This window comes from Schistocerca gregaria, chromosome 10 (assembly GCF_023897955.1).
Source record: "Schistocerca gregaria isolate iqSchGreg1 chromosome 10, iqSchGreg1.2, whole genome shotgun sequence".
In the NCBI taxonomy this organism is placed as follows: Eukaryota; Metazoa; Arthropoda; class Insecta; order Orthoptera; family Acrididae; genus Schistocerca; species Schistocerca gregaria.
Genome location: NC_064929.1, coordinates 130,041,310 through 130,053,557, shown reverse-complemented (window position 1 = coordinate 130,053,557; position 12,248 = coordinate 130,041,310). Strand labels below are relative to the sequence as shown.

At 43.1% G+C, this 12,248-nt stretch overlaps 1 protein-coding gene across 1 annotated transcript in view; it reads left to right on the top strand.

Moving 5' to 3' along the window:
• LOC126293189 (Y+L amino acid transporter 2-like) overlaps positions 1–12,248 on the top strand; it is a 94,738-nt gene that overhangs the window by 58,079 nt on the left and 24,411 nt on the right. Inside the window, exons 7-8 of the mRNA XM_049986307.1 lie at positions 142–186; positions 5,472–5,699. Of these exons, the coding sequence (XP_049842264.1) occupies positions 142–186; positions 5,472–5,699 (273 nt within the window). The remainder of the gene's footprint in view (positions 1–141; positions 187–5,471; positions 5,700–12,248) is intronic.

The window sequence follows — 12,248 nt, the reverse complement described above, 5'->3', positions numbered from 1 at the left end:
TGGGGGGCGGGGGGGGAGTGAATGCCCACATTCTGTTTTGTTTTGAAGAAATGTACCAAGCTGATAGAATGTAATATAGGATATGTTGATATTTTCCTGTTGAAGGTTGAATAATTACCATTGGATTTCCTTTTTTTCCAGGAATTACTTAAACTTCATGACTGAAGAGCTGAAGAATCCTTATGTGTAAGTAGACCTAGCTTATGACGACGTATACCTTCCTTAACAATACACAACAAAGTTAAGAATGTAGTAGTAGAACAAATTGATGAGTTTCTGTATTTAGTTCAGTTAAAGACAGTAAATTGAATGGGAGTGAAAGAAATAAATGGATTGGAGTGCAAAGTGGCAAAGTGTTGATAGGGATTGCTGCTGAGGCTGCAGTTGTCATGCCTTGACCTGCTAACTCTTGCTTTCCTTTGGATGATCTCCGCATTGCCATCTGTTGGGAGGTGGTCTCAATTTGGCATCACCAATGGTCTTCTCTTCACAGGAAAAGGCTGCAGGGAATTAGACCTCGCCCAGCAACTTGGCTGACCTCTTCTCGGCCCTCATGCCACGAGATCATTTTAGTTAAGTTGCATACTTGGCACAGTCTTTTTAGCTGTCGCCATTTGTTAAGTAGTGATCCCCACCACTTTGTGCTCATTGCTGTCACCGAGTGCCCTTTTATTTTAACCACTAACATTATAGCGTATGTTTGTGTCTGAGCTATCAGCCGTTTTGGCAAATGACGCACGGTCTGCTGACCTCATATAATTTTTTATCTGTTGCAGCAATATGGCAAAGGACATTTTATCTCTGACTCAGGGACTTCTGCTGTCCCTAAAGTGTATTTCGTGGATCTCTCTCCTGGAGAAAGTTTTTCTTCTTAGCTCTCTTTCCTTCCATCAATTGGGCCTAGTGTGTAGTTGCTTTTAACACCTATTACATCAGTTGTTTTCGTGCCCTAAAACAAAACAAAAAAAATAGTGTGACTGGGGTGTCAGACACACTGGAAAATGAAGATATTGACTGTATGGAATGGCCTACTTACTCCCAGACCTAAACCCTATAGAGCACTCCAGAGGTGCTCTTGGCAGGTGTGTTTCTCAATGAACACTCTCGTCCTGAACTGTGCAAGAACTGAAAATCCAACTTAAGAGAAGAGTGGGACAATATTCCCAAAGACTCCTCAATACCTTGGTAGCCAGCTTGAATTTCCCCCCTCTCCCATCAGTCTACTGACTGGTTTGATGCGGCCCGCCACGAATTCCTTTCCTGTACTAACCTCTTCATCTCAGAGTAGCACTTGCAACCTATGTCCTCAATTATTTGCTTGACGTATTCCAATCTCTGTCTTCCTCTACAGTTTTTGCCCTCTACAGCTCCCTCTAGTACCGTGGAAGTCATTCCCCCATGTCTTAGCAGATGTCCTATCATCCTGTCCCTTCTCCTTATCAGTGTTTTCCACATATTCCTTTCCGATTCTGCATAGAACCTCCTCATTCCTTACCTTATCAGTCCACCTAATTTTCAACATTCGTCTATAGCATCACATCTCAAATGCTTCAATTCTCTTCTGTTCCGGTTTCCCCACAGTTCATGTTTCACTACCATACAATGTTGTACTCCAGACGTACATCCTCAGAAATTTCGTCCTCAAATTAAGGCCGGTATTTGATATTAGTAGACTTCTCTTGGCCAGAAATGCCTTTTTTGCCATAGCGAGTCTGCTTTTGATGTCCTCCTTGCTCTGTCCGTCATTGGCTATTTTACTGCCTAGGTAGCAGAATTCCTTAACTTCATTGACTTCGTGACCATCAATCCTGATGTGAAGTTTCTCGCTGTTCTCATTTCTACTACTTCGTATTACCTTCGTCTTTCTCCGATTTACTCTCAAACCATACTGTGTACTCATTAGACTGTTCATTCCATTCAGTAGATCATTTAATTCTTCTTCACTTTCACTCAGGATAGCAATGTCATCAGCGAATTGTATCATTGATATCCTTTCACCTTGTATTTTAATTCCACTCCTGAACCTTTCTTTTATTTCCAGAATTGCTTCCTCGATGTACAGATTGAAGAGTAGGGGCGAAAGGCTACAGCCTTGTCTTACACCCTTCTTAATACGGACACTTCGTTCTTGATCGTCCACTCTTATTATTCCCTCTTGGTTGTTGTACATATTGTATATGACCCGTCTCTCCCTATAGCTTATCCCTACTTTTTTCAGAACCTTGAACAGCTTGCACCATTTTATATTGTCGAACACTTTTTCCAGGTCGACAAATCCTATGAATGTGTCTTGATTTTTCTTTAGCCTTGCTTCCATTATTAGCCGTAATGTCAGAATTGCCTCTCTCGTGCCTTTACTTTTCCTAAAGCCAAACTGATCGTCACCTAGCGCATTCTCAATTTTCTTTTCCATTCTTCTGTATATTATTCTTGTAAGCAGCTTCGGCGCATGAGCTGTTAAGCTGATTGTGTGATAATTCTCGCACTTGTCAGCTCTTGCCGTCTTCGGAATTGTGTGGATGATGCTTTTCCGAAAGTCAGATGGTATGTCGCCAGACTCATATATTCTACACACCAACGTGAATAGTCGTTTTGTTGCCACTTCCCCTAATGATTTTAGAAATTCTGATGGAATGTTATCTATCCCTTCTGCCTTATTTGACCGTAAGTCCTCCAAAGTTCTTTTAAATTCCGATTCTAATACTGGATCCCCTATCTCTTCTAAATTGACTCCTGTTTCTTCTTCTATCCCATCAGACAAATCTTCACCCTCATAGAGGCTTTCAGTGTATTCTTTCCACCTATCTGCTCTCTCCTCTGCATTTAACAGTGGAATTCCCATTGCACTCTTAATGTTACCACCGTCGCTTTTAATGTCACCAAAGGTTGTTTTGACTTTCCTGTATGCTGAGTCTGCCCTTCCGACAATCATAACTTTTCCGATTTCTTCACATTTTTCCTGCAGCCATTTCGTCTTAGCTTCCCTGCACTTCCTATTTATTTCATTCCTCAGCGACTTGTGTTTCTGTATTCCTGATTTTCCCGGAACATGTTTGTATTTCCTCCTTTCATCAATCAACTGAAGTATTTCTTCTGTTACCCATGGTTTCTTCGCAGCTACCTACTTTGTACCTATGTTTTCCTTCCCAACTTCTGTGATGGCCCTTTTTAGAGATGTACATTCCTCTTCAACTGTGCTGCGTACTGCGCTATTCCTTATTGCTGTATCTATAGCGTTAGAGAACTTCAAACGTATCTCGTCATTCCTTAGACCTTCCGTATCCCACTTCTTTGCGTATTGATTCTTCCTGATTAATGTCTTGAACTTCAGCCTACTCTTCATCACTACTATATTGTGATCCGAGTCTATATCTGCTCCTGGGTACTCCTTACAATCCAGTATCTGATTTCGGAATCTCTGTCTGACCATGATGTAATCTAATTGAAATCTTCCCGCATCTCCCGGCCTTTTCCAAGTATACCTCCTCCTCTTGTGATTCTTGAACAGAGTATTCGCTATTACTAGCTGAAACTTGTTACAGAACTCAATTTGTCTTTCTCCTCTTTCATTCCTTGTCCCAAGCCCATATTCTCCTGTAACGTTTTCTTCTACTCCTTCCCCTACAACTGCATTCCAGTCGCCCATGACTTTTAGATTTTCGTCCCCCTTTATATACTGCATTACCCTTTCAATATCCTCATACACTTTCTCTATCTGTTCATCTTCAGCTTGCGACGTCGGCATGTATACCTGAACTATCGTTGTCGATGTTGGTCTGCTGTCGATTCTGATTAGAACAACCCGGTCACTGAACTGTTCACAGTAACACACCCTCTGCCCTACCTTCCTATTCATAACGAATCCTGCACCTGTTATACCATTTTCTGCTGCTGTTGATATTACCTGATACTCATCTGACCGGAAATCCTTGTCTTCCTTCCACTTCACTTCACTGACCCCTAGTATATCTAGATTGAGCCTTTGCATTTCCCTTTTCAGATTTTCTAGTTTCCCTACCACGTTCAAGATTCCGACCTTCCACGCCCCGACTCGTAGAACATTATCCTTTCGTTGATGAAATAACAGGTTTAAATTATGCATTAGCGCATGAGGAGGGATATTCTTTGCAGTGTGTCCGATATTGACCTTTATGTTAGGAGCCTGACCTGTGTCGATCATGACTGTTATTTATGTCTGTTTTTCACTTTCCTGTGTGGTGCAATCTATATCATTTTTTGTTATAAATATGCTACTCCAAATCTATTACCCGTGTAGTGTGTTTTTTTGTCATCTATCATTCTCTGTGATTATTTGTGTCTTAAGAGTGTCACTGCTCTTTAGCAATTGTCAAGCAGTGTAATAGCATGATGAAAATTATATGGCAAAGGATCAGAAATGAGAATAATCATATTTATGTCAATTAATTGATAAAAAAATCATCAGTCATTTCAGTTAAGATGTAAAAAAAAAAAAAGGAGGGGTGTGTGTGTGTGTGTGTGTGTGTGTGTGTGTGTGTGTGTGTGTGTGTGTGTGTGTGTGTGTGTGTGAGAGAGAGAGAGAGAGAGAGAGAGAGAGAGAGGGAGGGAGGATGGATTTGAATGCACAATGTTCAGTGTATCAGCTACTTAACTTATTTCCTGCAGTACAGCATCATTTTCATAGTGTTGCTATATTTTCAGTGCTGTAGAGATGTAGAAGAAATTCCTTTTTTGACGATTTACATAAACTAGGCCCCACCAAGATGAATGGCTGCGGGATATGATACCTGGAACACTAACTTAACAACCACGTAAAGGTGGTTTTAAAAAAATTGATCTCATCCTTTGGAGACTTCTCCTCTTGAGAAAGAAATCTGGGAATGTCCATCTGGTGTAAGACATTGTACAGGGGTGAATCTTGGATTGTACCAAAGCCAGAAAAAAAAGAAAAGTAAAGCACTGGAAGTGTGTTGTTGCTGAAAATTCAGTGGACTTAAAGATAAGAAAAATAAGTTTCAGGAGGAGTAAAGGAATTTGTGTAAAACAGGAGTTGGAAGAAAGAGTAAAATGATAGTACATGTGTTAGGCATCAGGGAGTAACTCCCAGGACTGTTACAGGACAGAAACTTTTTGGGTAGAATGAACATGCTGCTTGAAGGTGATACAATTGTCACAGCAGATGAAATCATAGCAGGGCACATAAAATCAATCATAAGATCCACAATAAAGAGAGTCCACTTCCCTACTCTCACCAATATTAATGTATTACAACCATGATAATTGCCCCCCCCCCCCCCCAGTAATAAGTTTTGTATGTACCAAGTTTTCTTGGCTTTGGCATAAGATTCCTAAAATATGTTGCGTGTGCGCGCGCCCACACACACACACACACACACACACACACACACACACACACACACACACACACACACACACACACACATAAACTTAGTGATTATTTGCTTTGAAAATTACGTGTTCTTCTGTTTCAGTAATTTGCCACGAGCTATTTACATATCCATCCCGCTGGTGACATTCATTTATGTGCTCGCCAATGTGGCGTACCTCGCAGTCCTCACTCCGATAGCGATGATCTCTTCCGACGCCATTGCCGTCACATTTGCGGACAAAGTCCTGGGACCGATGTCGTGGAGCATGCCCCTGCTGGTTGCGCTGTCTGCATTCGGGGGCCTCAGCGTCCACATCATGACGTCCTCCAGGTGGGGAAACTGTCAGCGCTGTGCTTTGTCCAGAATTTCCTACTCACCCAGTCCTGTCTCTTAACACCCAAGTCTATCAGTCAGGTCAGTACCAAACATCATGTATAGACAGAGTGTTGACCGAAACAGTTTATGCTGTGTGCCGTTGTCCAGGAAATGTGTGTAAATGGTAAGCGATAAGGACCTAAGGAGTGCAGACAAAGCACAAGCACGAGCACCTATTGTTTCGAGCCCCTGCAGAGATGATGTTAGTGTCAGTTTGTCATACCTCCCAAGTTCAAGCACTGATCGTGCCAGTTTTTGTACTGTAGTGCATGTGAAACCATTATGTGGGACAATGTGCTTTTGATATTTAAAAGGACTTTCAGGGTTTGTAACAGTATTCTGCTGGCAGCCTGCTTCTGCGTCATTTATTTGAAAATAGCAAACCTTCACAGTACACCTATAGTTTCACAGAATAAATGCAAACAGTCGGAAGAGAAGAATAAACAAACAAACGATCGCACCACGTGTGCAGAAGTACCGGGAGTGGCAGAAATATTGGGCAGTTTTCAAATAAAAATAACTCCAATGTTTATAAAACATTTTTGCAAGTTCATAGTTTATTATGAATCACAAAAAATGACAGTTAATAAAGAACACTGCATAAAACTTACATGTAACCTTTTGCACACACAGAAAGCACAAAACATAAGGACTGCATTATTTAAAGATAACATCATTTAAGTGGCAGCCATTCTGCAGCATAGGCTCGTCAAGTCTCACAGCAAAGCTGTCAAACACTTTACTCGACATTTGATTTGATATAAATGCAATCGCTTGTCCTGTAGCTTCTTTCAAGTCTTGCCGTGTACGGCTTTTGTTTGCACACAATTACAATTTGAGTTAACCCCAAGATGGCTGAGCAGTGTTGCCATTGTGAGAGATTATGCAGCCACAAAACTTGCCCCTCGAGTACCCTATCCCATAACACCGTTTGCTGTAGAGGCCATCGGTCTGTCTTGTCGGTACAAAATCTTTTTTGTACTGAGACAGTTTCTTTTCAGTTTGGGAATTAAGAAAGTGTCCAGCATTCTCGGTTTATCATAACTGTTCATCCTTGCTTCCTCGAAACATACAGCCCGATAACATACGTCTTGTTAACCCCGTACCGTACTGTGACTTTGGAATTGTGCACGGAGCATTCGTGTAACTCTTGTGGGTTTGTGTCGGATCGATAGCGAAAATTGTGTTTGTTAACATATCTGTTGAGATTGAAATAAGCCTCGTCACTTGCTCGAGGAATTTGTCATTGCCTGCCAGAGCAATTGTTCGTTCTGAAAATCTCTGACAATTAGCGCACTTGTGAGGCTTAAGGTTTCGAACAATTGCAGTTTTATTTGGCTGAAAGTTTATCTCCTCGTGCAGTATTCTTGTTGCCAAGCAGTCGGATATTCAAAGAGTGGTAGGTCATTTACGTACGGTTGGTGCGGGCTAGTCGGCACGGCTTGACATTGTCCAGTGTTCTGACCTACCTCGGACATCATTGAGGCTTTTCTTTTGACATTAAACCGGGTGATCTGGAGGTCTTAATCCACAACTTATTCATTTTATGCAGTGGAAGTTGTCACCTACCACACACGTGAAAATGTCTGCGAAACTGATGTTGTATGACAGAACAGTATCACCACTTTTAAAATATGTCTCAGTGACAGTGTGCAGTGCTCACTGTACCACAGCTCCGCAATAACTGAAACTGCCTTGAGTAATCTCGAAATGCCGCACTCCCCTTCGCTGCCCTCCACACGACAGCTGTATTGTGCACGATCGTAAATGGTCAGGTATTTGTGCCACTCGCTGTGTTAATAGTAATTGTCATTTTTAAAAGTGGTCTGCCAAGATAACGTTACTATAAACCCCAACAGTCATTTTACATGTGAGGAACATAGTGTCCCCTGTAACAGTTTCACACATTCTACAGTACAGGGCTCGAACCTGGGACCCTCAATACAACAGACTAATGCACTACTGTCTTTCTCACGGAATGTCTGCGTGACCGATGCTCACAGTTATGCTTTTCCTGTGCTCCGTGTGTTATATGTAAGTTATTATTTACTGTTTACACACTTTCTCGTGGATGTCAACACATAGCACAAACAACATCGGAGTTCTGTTGATACTATGTCGATATATGGTGCTTGCTCTCAGTGACCGACTGATATGGAGGTTTGGGTGTAAACTGTTCATTTCTGGCCTGTGAGTGCATCTGTTAGTTTAGTGGTGCATTTATTGAACCATTTTTTGTGAAGAGCAGTCTCACTTTTTGTTTTATTTAACCACATTTAAAATAAATTCCATAATAAAATGAAAATTACATTCATAATAAGTAACTCTAAAAAATATTGATTGCTGTTTTGTCATAGGGACTAAAAATTCACTTACAGCAGGTTAAATTTCTTCTAGTTCCTCTGAACTAATTGTTTTAGAAATTAAAATTTTATTGCCAACAATCTTCCTGCAATTCTTCTAGTACAACAGTTTTAGTTTAATTTCAGTTCCAATATATTTAAAATACCTCCTCTCTACCTTCAACATGCTTGCGCCTTAAATAGTGACCATTTTTGCAGAACGTGCGAATATTGATGAATTGTACTATTCCACATCTGCATAATTATTTATAACAAATAAAACTTAGTGTTAAACTGCAATTTAGTACTTACTCTAAGGAAACAATGTTACTTGCTCAAAGGCTGTAGTTGAGTCGGCACAAGTTGATGCCTGGCAGTTGCAGTGTGCTGGGCACGGCAGCTTTCGCGGGCCAAACTTGACCGATACAGTTAGGTGGTTTTGTAAATGTCTGTGTGGCAATTCCTCAGAGTTGTCATGGCTCTTTAGATAGTTACTGTTTTCGCCTGCAGCCATTAGTGCTTTGCAGTTGAAAGCTGGCAACAACACTGAGCTGTCAAGGATCTTCTGACACTGTCCCAAATATAGGGTGAATTATGAGGGCAATACAGGGGATTTTCATAATTCTGACCTTCATTTAACATTTAGAGTGAAACACAAACTTTGCTGTAATTGGAGATACTGGAGCTACAAAACTACTAGTTACATTTTGAGATGATATTTGAAATTTATGAAGTATTGTGTGATAAAGGATGACTAAATTTGAATATATGATACAGTTTTCATCATGTGTGTGATAAGCATCCTAATAGATACAACCTTCTACATTCCAAATTGTCTTGTATGTGTGGTGCTCTGCTGATTGCAAATATTGAAAAATGTGTTCTGTTACACACACACACACACACACACACACACACACACACAAAAGACATAATTCCTGACCAGTAATCACATTTAGGATGATTGGGTAGTGCTGATATACATATAAAATTATATGTATTATGGAGCGCCGGCAGACAGGCACATGAACAAAACACACAAACACACACACAGAATTACTAGCTTTCGCAACCGATGGTTGCTTCTTCAGGAAGGAGAGGGAAAGACGAAAGGATGTGGGTTTTAAGGGAGAGGGTAAGGAGTCATTCCAATCCCGGGAGCGGAAAGACTTTCCTTAGGGGAAAAAAAGGACAGGTGTACACTCGCGCACACACACACACACACACACACACACACACACACACACACACACACACATATATCCATCCGCACATACACAGACACAAGCAGACATATTTAAAGGCAAAGAGTAAGGGCAGAGATGTCAGTCGAGGCGGAAGTACAGAGGCAAAGAAGTTGTTGAAAGACAGGTGAGGTATGAGCAGCGGCAACTTGAAATTAGCCGAGGTTGAGGCCTGGCGGATATCGAGAAGAGAGGATATACTGAAGGGCGAGTTCCCATCTCCGGAGTTCGGATAGGTTGGTGTTGGTGGGAAGTATCCAGATAACTCGGATGGTGTAACACTGTGCCAAGATGTGCTGGCCGTGCATCAAGGCATGTTTAGCCACAGGGTGATCCTCATTACCAACAAACACTGTCTGCCTGTGTCCATTCATGCGAATGGACAGTTTGTTGCTGGTCATTCCCACATAAAAAGCTTCACAGTGCAGGCAGGTCAGTTGGTAAATCACGTGGGTGCTTTCACACGTGGCTCTCCCTTTGATCGTGTACACCTTCCGGGTTACAGGACTGGAGTAGGTGGTGGTGGGAGGGTGCATAGGACAGGTTTTACACCGGGGGCGGTTGCAAGGGTAGGAGCCAGAGGGTAGGGAAGGTGGTTTGGGGATTTCATAGGGATGAACCAAGAGGTTACGAAGGTTAGGTGGACGGTGGAAATACACTCTTGGTGGAGTGGGGAGGATTTCATGAAGGATGGATCTCATTTCGGGGCAGGATTTTAGGAAGTCGTATCCCTGCTGAAGAGCCACATTCAAGGTCTGATCCAGTCCCGGGAAGTATTCTGTCACAAGTGGGGCACTTTTGGGTTTCTTCTGTGAGAGGTTCTGGGTTTGAGGGGATGAGGAAGTGGCTCTGGTTATCTGCTTCTGTACCAGGTTGGGAGGGTAGTTGCGGGATGCGAAAGCTGTTTTCAGGTTGTTGGTGTAATGGTCGAGGGATTCAGGACTGGAGCAGATTCGTTTGCCACGAAGGCCTAGGCTGTAGGGAAGGGACCGTTTGATATGGAATGGGTGGCAGCTGTTATAATGGAGGTACTGTTGCTTGTTGGTGGGTTTGATGTGGACGGATGTGTGCAGCTGGCCATTGGACAGATGGAGGTCAACGTCTAGGAAAGTAGCATGGGATTTGGAGTAGGACCAGGTGAATCTGATGGAACCAAAGGAGTTGAGGTTGGAGAGGAAATTCTGGAGTTGTTCTTCACTGTGAGTCCAGATCATGAAGATGTCATCAATAAATCTGTACCAAACTTTGGGTTGGCAGGCTTGGGTAACCAAAAAGGCTTCCTCTAAGCAACCCATAAATAGGTTGGCATACGAGGGGGCCATCCTGGTACCCATGGCTGTTCCCTTTAATTGTTGGTATGTCTGACCTTCAAAAGTGAAGAAGTTGTGGGTCAGGATGAAGCTGGCTAAGGTGACGAGGAAAGAGGTTTTAGGTAGGGTGGCAGGTGATCGGCGTGAAAGGAAGTGCTCCATTGCAGCGAGGCCCTGGACGTGCGGGATATTCGTGTATAGGGAAGTGGCATCAATGGCTACAAGGATGGTTTCCGGGGGTAACAGACTGGGTACGGATTCCAGGCGTTTGAGAAAGTGGTTGGTGTCTTTGATGAAGGATGGGAGACTGCATGTAATGGGTTGAAGGTGTTGATCTACGTAGGCAGAGATACGTTCTGTGGGGGCTTGGTAACCAGCTACAATGGGGCGGCCAAGATGTTTGGGTTTGTGAATTTTAGGAAGTAGGTAGAAGGTAGGAGTGCGAGGTGTCGGTGGGGTGAGGAGTTTGATGGAGTCAGGTGAAAGGTTTTGTAGGGGGCCTAAGGTTCTGAGGATTCCTTGAAGCTCCGCCTGGACATCAGGAATGGGATTACCTTGGCAAACTTTGTATGTAGAGTTGTCTGAAAGCTGACGCAGTCCCTCAGCCACATACTCCCGACGATCAAGTACCACGGTCGTGGAACCCTTGTCAGCCGGAAGAATGATGATGGATCGGTCAGCTTTCAGATCACGGATAGCCTGGGCTTCGGCTGTGGTGATGTTGGGAGTGGGATTAAGGTTTTTCAAGAAAAATTGAGAGGCAAGGCTGGAAGTGAGAAATTCCTGGAAGGTTTGGAGAGGGTGATTTTGAGGAAGAGGAGGTGGGTCTCGCTGTGATGGAGGACGGAACTGTTGCAGGCAGGGTTCAATTTGGATAGTGTCTTGGGGAGTTGGATCATTAGGAGTGGGATCAGGATTGTTTTTCTTCGTGGCAAAGTGATATTTCCAGCAGAGACTACGAGTGTAGGACAGTAAATCTTTGACAAGGGCAGTTTGGTTGAACCTGGGAGTGGGGCTGAAGGTGAGGCCTTTGGATAGGACAGAGGTTTCGGATTGGGAGAGGGGTTTGGAGGAAAGGTTAACTACTGAATTGGGGTGTTGTGGTTCCAGATTGTGTTGACTAGAATTTTGAGGTGTTGGGGGGAGTGGAGCTGGAAGTGGGAGATTGAGTAGATGGGAGAGACTGGGTCTGTGTGCAATGAGAGGAGGTTGAGGTTTGTTGGAAAGGTTGTGGAGGGTGAGTGAGTTGCCTTTCCGGAGGTGGGAAACCAGGAGATTGGATAGTTTTTTGAGGTGGAGGGTGGCATGTTGTTCTAATTTGCGGTTGGCGTGTAGGAGGATGCTATGTACAGCCGGTGTGGATGTGGGAGAGGAAAGATTGAGGACTTTGATTTGGGATAGGAGTTGACGGGTGTGTTCATTGGCCGCGTCGATGTATAGGTGAAGGATTAGGCGGACGAGGGCTATGGATTGTGCTGTTTGGAACTGGTATAAAGACTGATGGAAAGAAGGATTGCAGCCAGAGATGGGAACTTTAAGTGTGAGGCCTTTGGGAGTAATGCCAAATGTCAGACAAGCCTGAGTAAATAAAATATGGGAGCGTAATCT